Genomic DNA, 18,847 nt, shown 5'->3' on the forward strand with positions numbered 1-18,847 from the left:
ATATACTTTTAAAATTAGGAGTCATAGAAGTCATGCTTTCCACAAAGTCAGTGAAAGTGGGGAAAAAGGAATTGGAATTTCGGAATTTGAGATCATGCTTGGTATAATGTTAGTGATAGTTGGAATAAAATAATCTATACTTGTAAAATTAAAAAATCATTTTATTAATTATTATATTTGTTATTTTAAATTATAAGTTTCTGAATATATATATATATATATAAAAGAAAAGAAAGAAAGAAAGAAAGAGTGTATTGTTTTAATATTTTTTTTAAAATATAAAATTAACTAACAAATAAATTTGAAATTACGATAATATATTTTAATTTGATAGGTTATTAATGAGATTGGAAATTGGATATTAATGAGATTAGAATTTGGTTAGGTAAGATAACATTTTATCTAATCATTATTTGAACTAGACCTATTTTATTTATATATTATTTTATTATTTTAATGAAAAAGATAAAGCGTTATTTTGATTCATTTTTAACATGTAATATTATGTTGTTTATTTGTTTGTTGTTGTTGTATTTTTTGTGTGTGTAAAGGTTCAATGGTTCATTACTTCAATAAAACATTATATGAGATAGAATTTTGTGTTATATGCCGAAAAGAAACCAAACCAATAGTACAAGTTCAATGTCTTGAGATTACATTGATTTTGCTTGACCATTATCATATAATATAATATAATATAACAACATATAATATTGTGTTAACATTATTAGAAAATGAAATTAAATGTATGATTTACCAAGATAATGATAATAAAAATCAAATAAAAACATAGCTAAGACTTCTATTTAAAGTTCATCCTACTTCTATCTTCCTTGAAAAAATAATACCCATGGTATTATAAATTATACTGAACTAATCTAAGTTAAAATTTGCAAAACATTGAACTAGATAAAAGTATGTAGAAATATTTATTGGTTTTAAGTTTGCTCTTTTTCAATTATTTCATCAATTCAATTTTTATATTTTTGATGGTTTAGTGGATTTCATTTTTTTCAATCGTTATATTTCTTAAAGATGTTATTGATGTGCTGACACTTTTGGTAGAATCAAGAATAATTTAAACAAATATATCATGCTTAGACACCGACCTTCTTGATATCTATATTCAACTCTAAATTATAGATTTTTGCTTTTTTTTTCTTTGTCTAGCTCCAAGGCTGCTAATTGGAATATCATTAACCACAACCCCTCTAATTGATGAGCTTAGCTTCAAATTAGTCTATGATCAGTGTCACAAGTGTTTACCCCCACTATAGTAATTTCTACTTTCTATTGAAAGTAAATATGATAGGCCAATAGACGGGTGCACCCAAGCTTGGTCTTTCTTCTTGAAAGAAGCCTTGGCCAAGCAAGACCCTACTTCAAACCATTCCACCTCTATAATGCCATTGCAAACATGGTTTCTAGTGTCACTATAGACCTCGTCTCTAACACCACCAAGGGAGAGCATACACACCTCTTTGGATGCCATGAACCTACACAAATCATTGCCATGAGGTGAATTGAAATCACATTCAAAAGCTTTGTCCCATTACTAATGGGTAGGCTCAATCTTCCAACCATCAAAGTCTTGAGCATGTCAAGAGATGAAATGGGTACAAAGAGGAATTGAGTGAGTTAAACACATCTACATGTTGATGTAATTCAAAAACCACTTATCCATTAATTTGATGATGGTATTCATATTATAGTTTATTAGTGATGTTGATGTAATTCAAATACCACTTATCCATTAATTTGATGAGGGTATTCATATTATAGTTGATTAGTGAAATTGTCGCGGGAGATAATGCAAAAGTATTTTCCCTCAAATTTGGATCATTTGACCTTGATTTAAAAAGAACTCCTCTATTTGCCACATCATCCATTTTAATATTTAGATAACAAAATTTAGATGACAAAAAAACATAGAAAACAATTATTTCATTGAAATGATTAATTATGCTTTAAATTTTGTTAATCAACTTGAAAGATCTTTTTATTGAAACCTTTCTCACTTGTTAAATTATTATTATGGAACTCCAATGGCTACAAGTTTTTTTGCCTATTCTAATAAGAAACAACAAGGACTTTAAAACAAGAACCAAAAATTCTACGAGATCACCTTTCCTAATTTCAAAACATAAATTACTTTTTTCCCGCTACAAAATTGTAAACAAACATTTTTTTAACATTTTATAATAATAATAATATTAAGAAGTTCATGCATATTGAAATATGCATATATGTATATTTTGGATTTTAATCTATTAGTCACTCTTATGTATATTTTGGACTTTAATCTATTAATCACTCTTCTGTATATTTGGACTCTAATCTATTAGTCACTCTTCTCAATACAATATATTAGTCACTCTTCCTAATATAAAGACTACATTGACCAAAGTTCTATTCCTCTCAGTGAAAATACCTAATATAAAGCACTTTGTATTAGAGTAGAGATTGAATTAATGAAAACACTTTGTATTAGAGTAGAGATTGAATTAATGATATGAAGAAACAAATAATCATTTGTATACACATATCATATACCATAAAGGTAATCCCAGATATAATACTAAAAAATGAGATGAAAATTGGTAAAATACAATTTTAAAATTATAAATTTATTTTTAAAATTAAAATTAAAATATTTTATAAATTAATTAATTTTTAAAGATTATTTAAAATTTAAAATATAAATATTTTATAAATTAATTTTTAATAATTATTTAAAATAATAATAGAATAAATATATTTAGAAAAACATATAACTAAAAAATAAATTTTGAAAAAAAAACTAAATTTAAAATTTTAAAAACTAATTCACTGTAAATATAGTAAAGGTTATAATATAATTCAAAAATAATTTATAACATAATCTTGAAAACAGAAAACTAAATTTAAAATTTTAAAAACTAATTAATAGTAAATATAGTAAAAACTAATTAATAGTAAATATAGTAAAGATTATAAAATAATTCAAAAATAACTTATAACATATTCTTTTATATAATTTATATCGTAAAAATCTCTTTGTATATATAATTTTTTTAATAATTATTTAAAATAATGGTAAAATGATATATTATTTAATTTTGAGGGTTTGTTCAATTTGTTGGTTTCCTATGGCTAAAGTACTTTGCTAATGAGAGGTCAAGGGGTCAATTCTCCTGGACTTTCTCTAAGTTAAGTTTTGCTATTGAGCCAATAGAATGTGATCCTTTCAGGTGGAACTATCTAGATATTTTTGTGAGCGTAATAATGGACATTACTCTCTGATATCCATAAACCCAATGCAATAATAGAGGGTTAGCTCAATTGGTTTGGCCACTACTCTCTCATATCCATAACCCCCATACAATAATATAATGTTAGCTCAATTAGTTGAGTTCTTGCGAGTAACGTAATAATAGCCACTACTCTCCAATATCCATAAACCCCACCGACTGTATATATAACTAAAAAAATAAAATAGCCACTATTCTCCCATATACATAAACCCCTCCCACAATATATATATATATATAACTTACAAAATAAAATTTGAAAACTAAATTTAAAATTGTAAAAACTAATAAATTACAGATATAAATAATTCCAAAATAACTTGTAACATAATCTCTTATATAACTTATAACGTAATCTGTTATAAATATATATAATATAAAATTTAGAGAAATAATTTTTTTAAAATAAAGAAGCGTATAATTTAATAATCTAAAAATCGATTAATTGCATTGCGTGTATAGTAAAGAGGATTGGGTAAACCAAAAACTTATTAAGAACCCTAAACTACTGGGTAATTTTCTTTGTCCTTGATCCACCCGCCAATTTTTCTCTACCTCACAATCATCCTGTATTATTATTAATATTTGAAGTGCAAATTCCGAAATTCCGAAATTCTTCCGAAGATTACGCACCATAGAGAAAATCCCAAATGAACTGTTACAGAAAAGGTTGCTTACTTGACGGGGTGTGGGTATGGGGTTCAATATAAATACAAGTGAAGGCCAGCCATTCCGAGCATGGGAGGCTGGCATCGTCTGAGATTACGGACGTTGTCGAGATCCAATCTCTTCCCGGTTTCATCTGGTGTCCGTTTTCCATATTCTGCCTTTTCAATTACAAATCAGGTAAATATGCAATTATTTTTGTTTTCGTTATGTTTTTGGTCGTGTACAATGGAGAATCTGGCATAGATAGATCTAAACTGCGATTTGAAAGCTGCCTACTGGGTATTATTTGGTACATTAGCTTAAACTCATGTTATAGTCAATGGATCTGGCATGATGCGTGGAGTCTGGATTACCCATGCTCTAGATTTGAATCCTGGGACAATAAGCTCTGGCCGACTGGTATACTAAGATGGGTTTCTCTGTTTGTGTTATCTGTAGTTTATTTCTCTTAGTTTTAGGGTCAGATTGCTGAAATACATATTTGGGACCTTGGCCTGAAGATTACATGATTTAGCTTCTGTTTCTGTTGTGAAGTCAGGTATACCAATTTGGCTGTTATTGAATTGGGTTGGTTTTATGTTGGCCGATTTACAAAACCCAACTCCACTCACTTCCCCTTCCTATCTTCTAATATGGGAATGTAGTATTTCATCCCGTGGCAATGTGCCATCTGTTCTTTTTAAATGTTGTGATAAGAGGTTGGAACTGCACCAATTACTGCATTAATTCATACATTGATGTTGTATTTGATTCCATTGAGAGATTTCTTTGGACCTTCATAATTATTCTTAGGCGTTATGCTGTTTGTGGGCAAAGTGTGCTAATTGCTTTGGATGGTAGTTGTCCTAAGCCATGGCCCTGGTCTGGATCCATATCCATGTGGGAGGTTTCTTATTTTGAGTATAACCACTGTTTTTATCAGGGTAGGTAGGGATAACTCTATGGATTTAGCTATGTATTTAGGTCAATAGCTTCTATGCTTATATGTGTCTACTTCTGAGCTATATGTCAGATACGGTGTAGCATTTTGCCTCTAATGTGTTTGCGTTCTGTAGATCAACCGCTGGTAATTTATATCATGTACCCTTTTTCTATATTTAGGTGTTGCTGACGTTTTCATTTAAAATGAAGAAATCCCTGGCTATTATCTGGAGCTAATCTCTTGTATAAGCCCGGTCCCTTATTTTGTTTCCTGTTATTCCTTGAGATCTTAGAATTGAAAGACTTTCTTCTTTTTTCATTTAGAAACAACATGCATTTTAATAGACATTAATTGAACGACTTTTGGATGTCACAGTTGATGTTTTTACTCAATATTCCTGGCCGTTGTTTTAAGCTAACCCAATGTACAGGCACGGCCCCACAATCGGGTTTCTCAAATATATTGAGATCATAGAATTTGACTTGATTTTGTGCATGAGGATTTGTGTCTTGGGATGTGAACGATTTTCAAACTTCTAGGGTTCTTGTTACAGGATTTGCACTGGTTTTGAAATGCGCTGAAAAATCACTTGCAGGAAAAAAAGGCAGCCATACTTGAAATCTTTGGCAGCTATATTCTGGCAGGTGAAGACAGCAATTCTGCATACAGAAGCCAGGTTTTGTCTTCAAGCCCTTACGATTTAGATCATTTGAATTTTGGGTGGCAGATGCTAATTTAGATCTTGATACTGGCAAATGTTTGGATTTGAAACTGCACCCCCTAGATGGATTTGAAACAGCTCACACTGAAGATTTTTTGATTCAGTCTTCTCAAACATTAGTGATATTACAGTTTACTATTTGAAACTGTAACTGTTGTAATGATAAAAAGTTAAAACAGTGCACTGGAAATATTTCTTTTCAATTTTGTCAAGCAATCCTCTTTTTGTGTAGAATTGCCCATCAGATGTAGTTTATTCAAACTTGAGAATGCTTTATCTGTCTCTTGTAAAATATACTGTATACTTAACACTTATATTTGAGATTTCTTGTTAATATTTAGCTATCATCATGATGCTTAATCTTCAAAGCTTAATCACCTTTTTCCTGGCTGTGGACCAAGAGAGAAACATATGCTGGCATCCTATCATTTTTGGATTATTAACAGCAAACAGCCACACCTTGAAACTAAAAGCTCACGAAATTTCTGTGATTGGTGTTGGCATTATTGTGAATGGATGTTCTTGGCATCCCTGTTGATCTGCTGCATTTTTGCCTGATAACATAATATTCTTAGCATATTTGATTGAATTAAATACACTGGATTTTGCTTTACTAGAGTCTAGTATTAAGAGTGCTATGCACCAACTTTCTTGTACTACAATTGGTTCCTTCTTTGATCTCTGATTTTTACAAATTTGTCTTTTTGCAGGCACAATTTTGGTTCCATTCTAAGTCAAACTTCATGGCCACTGAGATGGCAGAAGCTCCTACAGCTGCAGTATTGGAAAAGGTATTATTTCAGGATAATGTTTCTCTTCATTTTTTTTAATATTTTCTTGTATTTCTTCATAAAACCAGCATGATTTTTAAACTCAGAAGCTATCAAAAGCCAAAATCATTGGATTGGAATATTGCGGATCTACAACATGTTGACATCCATCCCTGCACTAAATCATACGTAGCCAAACATGACATGCTAGATGGTAAATGTGAAGTTCAAAACAAGTTTCCAACTATTAAATTCGAAACATGTCCAAGATTCATTTTCAATTTATGAAGGTGCTTCAAGTAAGTATTGCCGCATCCAAGAAATCACCCGTCTGAAACCTGAGATCTGCAAGTGCCTTATTGCCATCAACTGGCTGACTTGCATTTGGACATGCATAGGTCACCCCAACCTGTCTAATCACATGACGGCCTTGTCTGTCAGGATTCATAAATGCAAATGATAGTTTTGCATCTGTTCTCTTGCTGCTGGTGTGACCTCTTTTACCAGAGCTGTTAGCTCTTGAAGTGAAGCATCACTCCATGGGTAAATCTGCAGTTCCATCTTTTGGCTCTTCGCCTCTAATGGCAAAGTCCTTTGCAGTATGATGATTTCCAATCTTGGTAAATACTAAAAACCTGTAGTAACATTGAACAAGTCTTCCCATGATCAACCAGGGGCGGTGGTTGCAAAGGGTCAGGGGGAGCTTGGGCCTGGGGAGCTGGAGCCCTTACAGGCCTGTTCTGTGCATCTGCCATTGATGTCGATGGGATTTCAATCAATTGTATAAGAGAAGGATGCCACAAAACCAAAACCCAAACCCGTTGTTCTTCATATTCTGATTGATCCAATTTGGATCCTAATTTTTTAAGGAAACACCAAAGATCTGTTGCTGATTGGGATAAAGGTGGACATGTCCAGGATCCATTCTGGATACATCTAGATTTATTTGGGATGCCATCTCACTATTGATACAAAGAAATCTCAAAACATAAAAGTAAATGATAACTGAAATAAATGAATAAAAGACTTTAGGAGACCATTTTTCACCATCTGAGATAGCGGCGAAAGCATTTTTCAGCAAACTGTGCCTTTTTCCTAAAGTGGCCTACCGTGGAAGAAGGATTTTCAAGGATATTTGAGTGTTCTTTTGGGAGGAGCGATGTTTAACTATAATATTTGGGAATATTTTTATGAGCAAGGATATGAGGATGTCTTCTACGCTTCATACTATTTGTTTTCCATATAATTTTCATAAGCTCTTTAGATATGTCATATCTGCTATCTAGATCATGTGTTCAAGTAAGTTCATCCATAATGATATCTGTATCCGTGTCATGATAATTTGGATTTGGTGAGTATGGTAGTAGTTACTCTTAGTCATGTTATTTCCTGATCTACTAAAATATCAATCTAGGGAATAATGTTTCTGAAATAAGTGCCAGGTTTTGTTGGTCTAGGAACAATTTTCTATTGTCAAAGTTGAAGAAAAAAAAAAGAGTTTTAAAGCTTACTAAATGTTGACTATGTTATCGAGTGCAGAAGGATAATGGAGTTGTGTCTGAGGAGAAAAAGCTCCATGTTGTTTTTGTTTTGGGTAAGCATTGATATTGTCTAAATTCTTTCCTAAAATCTTGTCGAAATTATTTTTGATGTTTGTTATTGATTTGTTAAATGTCATATGATAATTCAGTTACACTTCAGTCTTTTTGGCAACTTCAGTATTTGGAGGAGATTTTATTTTTGTTTGGTTAATTTGCCTTTTAGGAATTTATTTTTGATGTGTCAAGGGATATATAACCTGTATACCAATCGAATCATTCTGGCTGAAGCTGCATAGTCAAGACCAATCAAAATGTAGAAACTTCTGCTAGATTGAACAATGTACTTGCATCTTGAAACTTTTTATGAAGGAAAGTCCCTTATGGAGATACTGGTTAATTTGATCACAGACCCCACATACTCCTACCAGCTTGCTGACTGGTAAATTTCTGTGGATATTTTACTGGAATGGTTTGTTCCAACATATCATACAATATTCTGAAATATTTTATTTGCTGTTTATTGCCTTAGATCTCAGATTTGTTATTATCAGTTTAATGCTCACACTTATGGAAATAAACTGAAATGAAAGAACAGATAATGAACGCGCATTCACACAAATAAACACAATATGTGACCTAGGGAGCCCAATATGATAGATAACCCAGACAGAAGATGAGGCCTATTTTTTTTTTAGTCAGTTATGAAAGGGATATTGTGAAAGCTTAAATGGCTGCTATAGAATCTTCTGTATCCTTTGTTATGCTTCAATATCCCACTCCTAGATGCCCTTCTCAGTTGGAACTATAACAATACTGAATGAATGGTATCCCTTGTCTTCCTAGTGACCTAGTATTTAACAAAACCAGATAGCCATCTAGGGTTAGCATCAAGGTTTTTGCATGTCTCAACTCCCAATTTGTATTAGGGTTTTGGATCCTCTAGAATTTCTTGAATGTCTACATATGACTAGCCCCATGTGTTAGTAATGGGGGCTGAGGCATATACTTGGTGCTATGGTGGTCAACAAGGTAGGTCAACTTGTGGGTGGCATGAATTCCATGTACGAACTCTGCTTGAGGTGATTTTCACATTGTTGGCAATCTTTCAGTGTGTAGTACAAGGGCCAGGAGTTATGCTTGCAAAGTGAAACTTAAAAAATGTCATTTGATGACTCAAAGTAGCTTTGAAAGGTTTCTGACCCCAAATGACCAAACCTTCCAAAGCTAGTTTGAGGCTCACTTTGCAAGTATACTCCATTTTTTCCACCCAAAAAGTATGAAGATAGATGACAAATTATATACATTGATCCATTTTGGATCACTTGATGAGTCATCCAATTTGTCCCTAGATGAAATTCTTTGCCAATGAAATGAAGCAAAGAGCAGGCCATATTCTGCTATAAGATGACCATTTTAATTCAAAGTTTTTGTTCCATCTCTGCAGAGGATTTAAAGCTAACCAATATGTCTACAAGTTGGTTTGCATCTTCTGGTTTAACTTTATTGCTATCTTGACATCCTTCTTGATCTTTTCCCTAAGCATCCATTCTGTCTGCCTTATCCAGTAGGCACAGGGTTCTATGTCCCAAGTATTTTGCAGAGCTTCTTGAAATGGCACCTAGCTAACCTCCAAGTTTCGTTCCAAAGATCTGCATTTGAACTCCCAAAACAATTGCTGTTTGACTATCTCTATGTTTATTTAGTTAAAAAACCAAATTGTGGAGCCTTAATTTTACTAGATTTCTCTTTGTGAAAATTTACTTCAGCTCATGATATATAATTATCCAAACCAATAAACTTCTAAAAGAGAGCTTTCCTGGCTGCCTTATCTAAGTCAAGTTGCTAACTTGGCACTTGGGTAGGCCAGCTTTTCTCCAGGAAGGCAGAAACCAAATTGCAGCCTTTTACTATGTTTCTGTTTGTGAAAATGCACTTGAGCTCATGATATCCAGATATATAATTCTCCAAACCAATATACTTTTGTGTTGCTATCCTATACGTGCTGACCTTAAACAAGTCCCCACTAGGTTTCCAAAATGATTTTAGGGAGAATGTGTTTCATTTGGTTGCCATCACCTTTGAATTGACCTTATAGACCATTTTATAAAAGGAAATTCACATCCGATCATTCCTTATTAAGATACAAATCAATTACACTTAAGAAATAGTGTCAATTAGTAATTACTAATGAGGAAAATTATCCTTGATCCAACCTTTTCTCCTTTTCTTTTTGACTTTAATCCATCTTCCTCGAGAAGGTTATATAGGGATCTAAGTGTAGATCAGAATTTTGATTTCCAAAACTTTTGTGGTGGTACAACTCCTTATCAGAATCAGACTTGTCAGATTTGTGAAGTCGCTTTATTTCTCATTTGTGACTTTTATTAGCTACCTCTCTTGAGGGAGAAATCCCAGTTTTCATTGATTTTTTTCTATTCTGAGGGAATGTTTAATTCTTGAATCTACGCTTGTAGGCCTGTATTGGTATCCTTTTCTATATCTGTTGTTTGTTGCTTTTCTGTATTCTGATCATTTTCATCAATTGAGAATGGTTGGTTCATCTATTTTTCCAGCTTTTTGTCCCTCCTTTTCAATCAGTCTTTGCTCTTCTCTGTCTCAAGAACTCACTGGACTGTCTAGGAGACTACTTCTTACATTTTTCTGATGGGGTATTGCTGAGATAACCTTAAAGTTACAGGCCTACTGGAATGTGGCCCAGGTTTTCTTTGGATTCCTTGGGTTGTCCAGCAGATGCTTCTTTTGGTTGCTTCATATGAAGTGATTTAGCAAAGCATGGAAGGTATGCATGTTTCTGGAGTCTTTGAATTTTTCATCAAGGTTGTCCTTCTGAGCCTTCTCCTTTGAGCTACAAGGACCTTCTTTTGTTTTATTTTCCCTTCAGATTTGTGGGCTTTTCTCTTTGCCCATTACTGGGATTTGTCTGACTCTTTTGGTTGCCTTCTTTGGTTTACATCTAAAGCTGTTTGTCTAGTTAGTGGGTCCACTTTGGGCCTTCTTTAGATTGCCAGATTCACATACTCCAGCAGATCAAAACCTTCACATCATTACTTCACTAAAAGCCCATCTCTATCAAAACTCCAGGGACCACCTTGGGATACTGAATATTGATCTTTCTGAAGAAGCTAAAGATCAACAGAAAATAACCTTTTGCAACTGTTGTGCCTAAATGGTCTGTGGGGTGAATTTACATCATTGTGAAACACTTGCAATATTATGAAAGATGGAATACCAACAGCAGGGATGCGTAGGAAGAGCATAAAAGAGGAGATAATGGGCACCTACAATATTCTTTTCCTAAGTGGATCCTTGAACTACTTAGTTGGGTAACCTCCTCGGGGTGGGTCAACTTCTTCATTCATGCTTGTATTTATCAGCTTGTCCCTAAGTTGCGATATCTTTGATGCTTTTGTGTTGCATTCTAGTTGCTTATCCTGGAAATCTGCTGCCCACCTGATTCTCTTGATATTGAACCTTCCTGATAATGGTTGTATGGCTCACAGTGAAGTAGGAAGTGCACAGTGAGCCCTACCTGATTCCTTCCATTGCAGTGAACTCTTCCTGATACCTTCTAACTGCCCCATCTCAGAATACATTGGTTCATTGTTGGGAATCTCAACTTGGGGTTGAAACTCACTCCCATAAACTTGAATATGAGCCTCGTCTCCTGCAGCATCTGAAATTCTATAACAGGTGTTGAAATTCTCAGCACATGGCAACAATCATAGCAATCAGACATAACCTATTTACTTTATATTAACAAAGCACAAATTACCATCAAAACTTCAAAATTTTATTTTCATGAGGAAGTAGGAAGTAGGAAGTGCATTGTGATGCAATCGCCCATCATGTCACAGTGAGCCCTTCCTGATACCTTCTAACTGCCCCATCTCAAACACATTGTTCAACGTATTGAAACTCACTCCCATAAACTTATATGAGCCTCGTCTCCAGCAGCAGCTGAAATTCTTCAAGAAATGCATCTATAACAGAACAACCTTAGGAACAAATCAGTCAACACGAAAATCAGATCTGTAACTAACCATAGGTGTAGATCACCTATCTCTTGTCAAAATTAGTTTCCAATCATTGGAAGATCGGGGTTGTCAAGTCCCTTTCAACCCTTCTTTGGTCCACATGTGCCAATTACCAGCACAGATCAGCTTCAACCGGAGAAACTACCCTGGCTTATGTTGAGCATGAGCATTAACACAAGTGCTAAGTACCATTAAAACTGCAATCTGTTTTTTACTAGGATCCGAAACACATCAAACAGATAATTATAATAGCAAGTACAACATACTTAACTCAAATTGCATCACTATTATTTTACTCTGAAAATTGGAAATACAGGAAGCTTCAAATTTGAACTGTAGTCACTCATTGCTCTCTATAACTGTCTGAATAACAATGGAGACATTGCCTTTCTTTATAGAGGAGGCAGTCAGTGTTGTACACTAACAACAACCCTAACTCTAATGCTTTGGTTAGAGTGCCCAGCCTGCATGCATATGAATGGCTGGCCTTCTATAGAACTGAACTGAGATTGGAGTAGGCTATATGCAGCTCTCCTTGTGATTTGTGCCATATCCCTCTAAAACCTATCTATTGCTCTTTTCCTAAAACTGGAAGTAAATTATAAATAGAGAAGCAACTCAAAAGTAGAACTGAACTGAACTTGAATTTTATAAATCTGGAACAGCATGAACTAAAGGTGATGAGAACACTCAAACAAGAGGACCCAAAACATCTGATGCAGTGAACCATAAATCAAATTCAAGCATCCCCTGAAAAATTCCCGGTGCTTTACAGGATAATCACTTTCTAGCATCATTTACATAATGGTTTGTTATTGCAGTTGTTTTATGTGTCACATGAAATACATTGTAGTCTCATGTTTTGCAAAATCTTGAGTGACTCATGGTCACAGTGTTTTATTTTTTAAAGGCTATATAAATCTAGTCTATTGTGGTTGGTTTGCATCTTCTCTTTTCAGGTGGGCCAGGAAGTGGAAAGGGTACTCAGTGCGAAAAGATTGTTGAAAATTTTGGATTTACACACCTAAGTGCTGGGGATCTTCTGCGTGCTGAGATTAAATCAGGCTCAGAAAATGGGTATACTTGTATTTTTTTTCAGTTTCCAAGATCTATTACAGCTTTGGGTTTAATCTAGATATTGATTAGAAGATGTTGAATCATATCACATCCATTTCTTGGTGAGCTGAGCACATTTGGTTCATGTCTCAGAACAATGATTGAGAATATGATAAAGGAAGGAAAGATTGTTCCCTCAGAAGTGACGGTTAAGCTCTTACAGAAGGCAATGCATGAAAGTGAGAATGATAAATTTTTGATTGATGGGTTTCCTCGAAATGAAGAGAACCGTGCAGCATTTGAAAATGTTGTAAGTACACATGAACCGTGAACTCAATCTTGGATAACTTAGATTTTGAATTACAATATAAATTGCATGCATGTTCTTTCTAATTGAAACTGCTTTCTAAACATCAAAACAGATATTAATGTGGCAAGAATCTATCTTATTTTCTATATAACATGAATGATCACCCCATTTTCCTAGAACACAGAGGGAATCTTTAAAATAGGAGAATGTTCCAATGGAATGAATTGCTTTAAAAGTTAAAACACAACATTTTAATGGAAAAGTTACTAATCCGAGGAAGATTGAAATGGGCATCTCCTGAAGACATGCATATTGATTTCAATTTTATCACAAAGCGTGCATGCAACATTTGTAACCCATTTTTGAAAGCTTAGTACTGACGGCCAAACCTTTGTGGAGCATAAGATGCCACCCCAAGGAAGATTGAGATTTCCAAATAGATTTACACATTTTAATCAGTGAGATTTATAAACCCCAGCCTGTGTCTTTTGTTCAAGCGTGGAACAAGCTTGGAGGTGTGTCTTACAAGGCCATAAAGCACCTTTGCCATATATTTGTAGAAGGGCTTCCTGCTACTCCAACACCAATGGTGGCAACTATACAAATACATTATTCAGAACCAATGTCATCTGTCCCGATAACTTATCTAGGAAATATTGTTGAAATGCCATGTTGATATTTTGATTCGCCTTGCTGCTGCTTCTATCAGTTCTGTCACCTGTGTATGCTCATGGTTGTATTGTGAGGTCTGTATTGGTGGGGATTGTTATGGGTACAAGAATCTTGGGTGTGGACTGTAGTTAGGTATGTGTTGTATATTGGTTCTTGTTCTTGTAAACATTTCGAAGATTTTTAAGTAATGAGGGTAAATTATATTTCTACACTGAATGTAACATTAGGTTACAAGTACAACAAGATGGCTAGATTTATTGTTTTCCTCGTTTGCTTTATTTGTGACAATTTCACTCGCATGGCCATTTATTTGACCTTTACTGGCCTTTGTCACATCTCTGTGATGTTTGATGATGCTCTATAAATACCTATAAGAAACTCTTTTTATTAAAGAATTCATCGAATTTCAGTTTGAAAGGACAAATTCAAGTACAGAGTCTTCTCTTGAACCAGAGCATTATGTAGGAAGATTCGAGACCATTCAATCATCACACTATTCCTTTTCGTAGATGTTTTTTGGAAACGTTCTTCGTGCATGTATACAACACAGAGTAAACATTGAAAGACGTTAGTGTCTAAATAATCTGATGCATACATATATATAGTTGGAGAATGAATGCACAGAAAAGCAAGGAAATCAGGGTGAAATTTGGGAACGTGACCATCACTGGCCAATAGTTCTATCTGCTTTGTGTATGGTACAATAAAAAAAATACATATAATTATGAAAAATGTACTTAATCAAAATTATTGTGAATCATGTTCACATGGGAATTGCTGGCCTTTAAAAGTCAATAAAATTCACCTACTGATATGTTTGTAATGGTGATTTTTATGCTAAACAGCTAGGTGGTTCTTTTGTAATAGTGACCGTATCTATGTAAATAATTTTGCAGACAGGGATCCAACCGGATTTTGTTCTATTCTTTGACTGTCCCGAGGAAGAGATGTTGAGGCGGCTTCTGAATAGGAACCAAGTAAGCTTAATAGGCAGTTGCACTTTTCTTTTTGTACTTATATATGATCAAATAAGTTATTTTTAGAACTGAATGGTTTCACTTTATTTATTAAATTTTATTGTTTTTCAGGGCCGAGTTGATGACAATATAGAGACAATAACCAAGCGCTTCAGGGTCTTTTCTGAATCAAGTCTACCAGTTGTCAATTACTACGAGTCAAAGGGGAAGGTCCGCAAGGTGATAGCAATTTTTATGGTTCTTATGCAAACTGTTGAGTATATAAGATGTTGGTTATTATGACTTGTAGGGGCAGGTTGGCAAGTAATATGCTTACCAGTATGACTGTTACATATTTATTTAAAACAGTTTAAACTTCAAATAAATATTTGTTAGAGCTTGGGAGTTGGGAGTTGATGTGTTCATTGAAATTGTTAGTTTAATTCTTGCTTCCTGCACTAGGCTATCCACTTCCGTCCATCTTTCATCCCTGTTTGATTCATTTTATTGGCTAATTTTATATTAAATGTGATTATTTGTTAGTTTCCTTCTATTGTTTGGTTGAAATCTGAGTCACATCCATCTGCCATTTTATGTTACATATACTGATCATATATGTTGGGATATTTTGCGGATATGGAAAACTTGTTTAGGTTGTTTCTAGCTCCGTCAAATCATTTGCTAAGTTTGGGAACTAATTTATTTTTCAAGCGTATGCAGATCGATGCAGTGAAGACAAGGGAAGATATCTTTGAGAATATTAAACTTCTTTTTGCAACTTACATTCAAGTACGTTGTTCAGTATTTCTTCTTGTCAAGTGATTCTCTATTTTGTTTTCTTGAGTGGGCATTTATTTCTTCTCGAGTGTTTTCATGTTGTAAAACACTATCATATCTTGTCCTGAATTAGTTCCTTATCATGCTCTACAAATGAATTCTGAAGTACAGACAAATACTTTTGCAATAAAAATTCTTTATTCTGATAGTGGCATTGCTAACAGGAAAAAGAGGAAGTAAAAGTTGGGTCTCTCAATTGAATTCAAGTATCATAGGCGTTATTGATAACAAGGTAATAATCAATTCTTACGTGTTTGGTTCATTTGCTTCAATTTTCACTGGGTAACGCAGCTTGGCAAAGGCACATCCTAGGCCACCCTTTTGAGAAGAATTAATTTGCAACTGTACAGTCTGTATGGCTTTTGTAGTCTATAAATATCTCAGTTTTGTAATTTATAAATATTTTCTTGGTTTAGCAATGAAGCCTGTTCATTGTATGAAGCCTAAGATCATGTTAACTACATGCTAGTTGTTACACTAATAGCTGTCACCCTGATGAAAATTGGCAGGTTATCTTTCTTTTAATCCATATCTTTATTTTATGGGCATAAATGAAAGATGCTGGCATATTCTCATCAGCTCCTCTACATCAATGGATGGAAATTACCATGCAATTTTTCAAATAACAAATGGCATCCTGTGGATACATAGGTTTATAAAAAAAATGATGCCAATCAGCGTATGTAGTTGTGCTAGTTGTTAAAATGAATGGGGTGAAAAGTAACTTTTTACATACTTGGATAAAAAATGAAGTAAAGTTTGCTTTATTTTTCTTTCCTAGCAGACGTGTCCTCACATTTTAGAGAATATATTAACCATGTTAACTGTTTGGAATAAGTTTAGGACATCTTAGGAAGTAATGAATCCTTTGTTGGAACTGAGTTGCTTTCTTGTGGATTGCAGGGTGGTTGGAGTCATCGCATATCGAAGCTACTGCAGTATGTCGTTATGCTGTTTCGTGCTATGTAGCAAATTGTACGAGTCCTTGTAGTCTGGACTGTAGGCCATATACAAGTCTTTACTACCTAATTAAGGTTAGGATTATTAGAAATCATTTAGATGACAAGGCTTGTCGGGTGTGTTACATAGGCCTTTATATTGGTTCCTGTTCCAGTGCTTATTATACAAGGGGCTAACTTCATAGTCTGTTACGGGATTGAACGAAGGTATTTTAGTCCTTTTGTTTCTTCTGTATGGAGATGCAAAGGAGATGAAAATAATCTACTAATTTTTTTATCTATGATAACACTCCTGGTAGGAGGGCATTTCTTTTCTGCATATTAAGTCTACCGCAACATAGTTGTTCAACTTATCTTGGAAGTAAATTCTGAGTTATCATTATTGTTGGTAGGCAGGTAACCGTGTGAATCATATCGTTAAGTCACTAAGTGAAGTATTAGAGGAGAAAATGAATCGGATAATTTGCACATATTTTCAATGTGGTTTCAAACTGTTTTTCTGACCATTTTGGTCAGTAATCTTCACAAATAGGATGGTAATAAGATCATGAGATGGATGCAAATGAAATAGTTAGAAATGATAAGGTCAAAAACAAATTTCCATCTTACTTGGTTTGTTTGCATATATCTAAGATGAACACGTTTGGGCTAATACTTGGTGTGGGCTACTCAATGGCAGGAATCGGTGAATTCTATGACTTGTTTTTTGAAATTTTTGTAAGTGCCTAATATTCCCCAAGAAATTTTACTTTGTAATGTTGGCCAACCCTTGTATGAATCCTCCCTACAAATAAAATATATAATGCATGCATATATGCATATGAATGGTTCTATACGCGCACGCATGCAGAGTTTGTGTACTGTTATTTTTCTTTCTGAATTTTCCTTATTTTTATATGGGTACTTGAATTTAAATTTGGATTCACACCTGGCTGTCCAGCGAATTTGAATGTCAGCGAAGTAGGTAATTGCAGATGTCCAGTAGGAAATCAATTTTATTTAATTGTCTACATATCTTTTGGCCATTGGATTTATATAAAACATCTAAAATTGATATGAAGATGTACGCTTTAATGGTTTTTAGTTTTAGTATTCTGTAATACACTAGTGATATCAAGGTGTAATGAGAAATTATAGCTGTGGCATTCACAATAAATTATAAATTGCAGTGGGTCAGGGAAAGGGAAAGGAAGCTGTCATATCAAGATCGAGGGTGACTGATTTCAAGATGTGGTATCCGGTGACTTCATTTAAATCCTGTTGCGCTATGAATGTTCTGTACAAACTTTTTAGGTTAACAAACTTAGAAGGGACATGTGCAGTTTTTAGGGTGCCATTTCAAAATTGCTTATGCACAGACTAGGGAAAAATGTTTTGCAGCTGAGAAAATGATTGTTTAAGTTCTTAGTTGGAAAGACACATGAATGGATGGACGGTGGGCAAAACCTTGTGTAAAAACATTCACAATGTCTTTATCATGGCATTGCTACAGAGTGTCCGCTTCTGATTGTTTGGTGATGAGAATTGTTATGGTTTGGTGCTCAAATCCCATTAACACATTTTGAATCACAACTACAACAACAATTGTTGCTTTTGATTAGGCATTCATTGCCTCAAAATTATGAAATGAAATGATCTTTTTATTTTGTTATTCTAAAATCAATATTGTAATTTCATCACATCTCATTTATTATTATATAAGCAATATTGAAGAAAAAATTATTGTTAAAATAGAACTACATTTTGACATAGATCTCCACGGTGTCTATTTATTCTTGTATCTTAATTGGTGTGGATTTATTCTTATATCTTAATTGAACTTAAGGAGAAATAGCTCCGAAAATTGTGGAGACAAATGTATAATAAAAGGGAAAAATGTTCCATATATAGTTAAATGAAGAAAGAGGGGAAATAAAGTAGTCCGTGATGATATTAAGGGGCATCCCAATCCCACCCACTCTAGGATCTTAGGGAGATTAACGAAAAATTGGGATGATGTTAGGGCCCATGTGGAGATTTTAGTTGAACTTATGGAGAAACAATGAAAATTGTGTAGACAAATGTATAATAAAAGGATATGCTTAGGGTA

The 18,847-nt window shown here is 33.9% G+C and overlaps 1 protein-coding gene and 1 pseudogene across 3 annotated transcripts; one reads left to right on the top strand and one right to left on the bottom strand.

The window, feature by feature from the left end:
• The first annotated feature begins 3,828 nt into the window (after positions 1–3,828).
• On the top strand, positions 3,829–17,077 carry LOC149175267 (UMP-CMP kinase 3-like). 3 transcript variants are annotated; one of them, XM_089419573.1, is made up of 12 exons: positions 4,061–4,136; positions 5,061–5,123; positions 5,477–5,557; positions 6,313–6,393; positions 7,912–7,966; positions 12,928–13,045; positions 13,178–13,334; positions 14,903–14,983; positions 15,095–15,202; positions 15,683–15,751; positions 15,964–16,031; positions 16,703–17,077. In XM_089419573.1, exons 4-11 carry the CDS (start codon positions 6,346–6,348, stop codon positions 15,997–15,999), a joined length of 672 nt encoding a protein of 223 aa, XP_089275699.1. In that variant the 5' UTR covers positions 4,061–4,136; positions 5,061–5,123; positions 5,477–5,557; positions 6,313–6,345; the 3' UTR covers positions 16,000–16,031; positions 16,703–17,077. The 3 variants fall into 3 exon arrangements, with proteins under 3 accessions (XP_089275698.1, XP_089275697.1, XP_089275699.1); XM_089419572.1 differs by lacking the exon at positions 5,061–5,123 and having other exon boundaries at positions 3,829–4,136; positions 5,435–5,557; XM_089419571.1 differs by lacking the exon at positions 5,061–5,123 and having other exon boundaries at positions 3,829–4,136.
• Positions 6,411–7,897, bottom strand: LOC149175268 (histone deacetylase complex subunit SAP18 pseudogene; annotated as a pseudogene).
• Positions 17,078–18,847: the final 1,770 nt, after the last annotated feature.

The sequence above is a fragment of the Pinus tabuliformis genome, chromosome 4_1 (assembly GCF_031772625.1).
Source record: "Pinus tabuliformis cultivar Carrire ecotype Pingquan chromosome 4_1, CPIR1, whole genome shotgun sequence".
NCBI lineage: Eukaryota > Viridiplantae > Streptophyta > Pinopsida > Pinales > Pinaceae > Pinus > Pinus tabuliformis.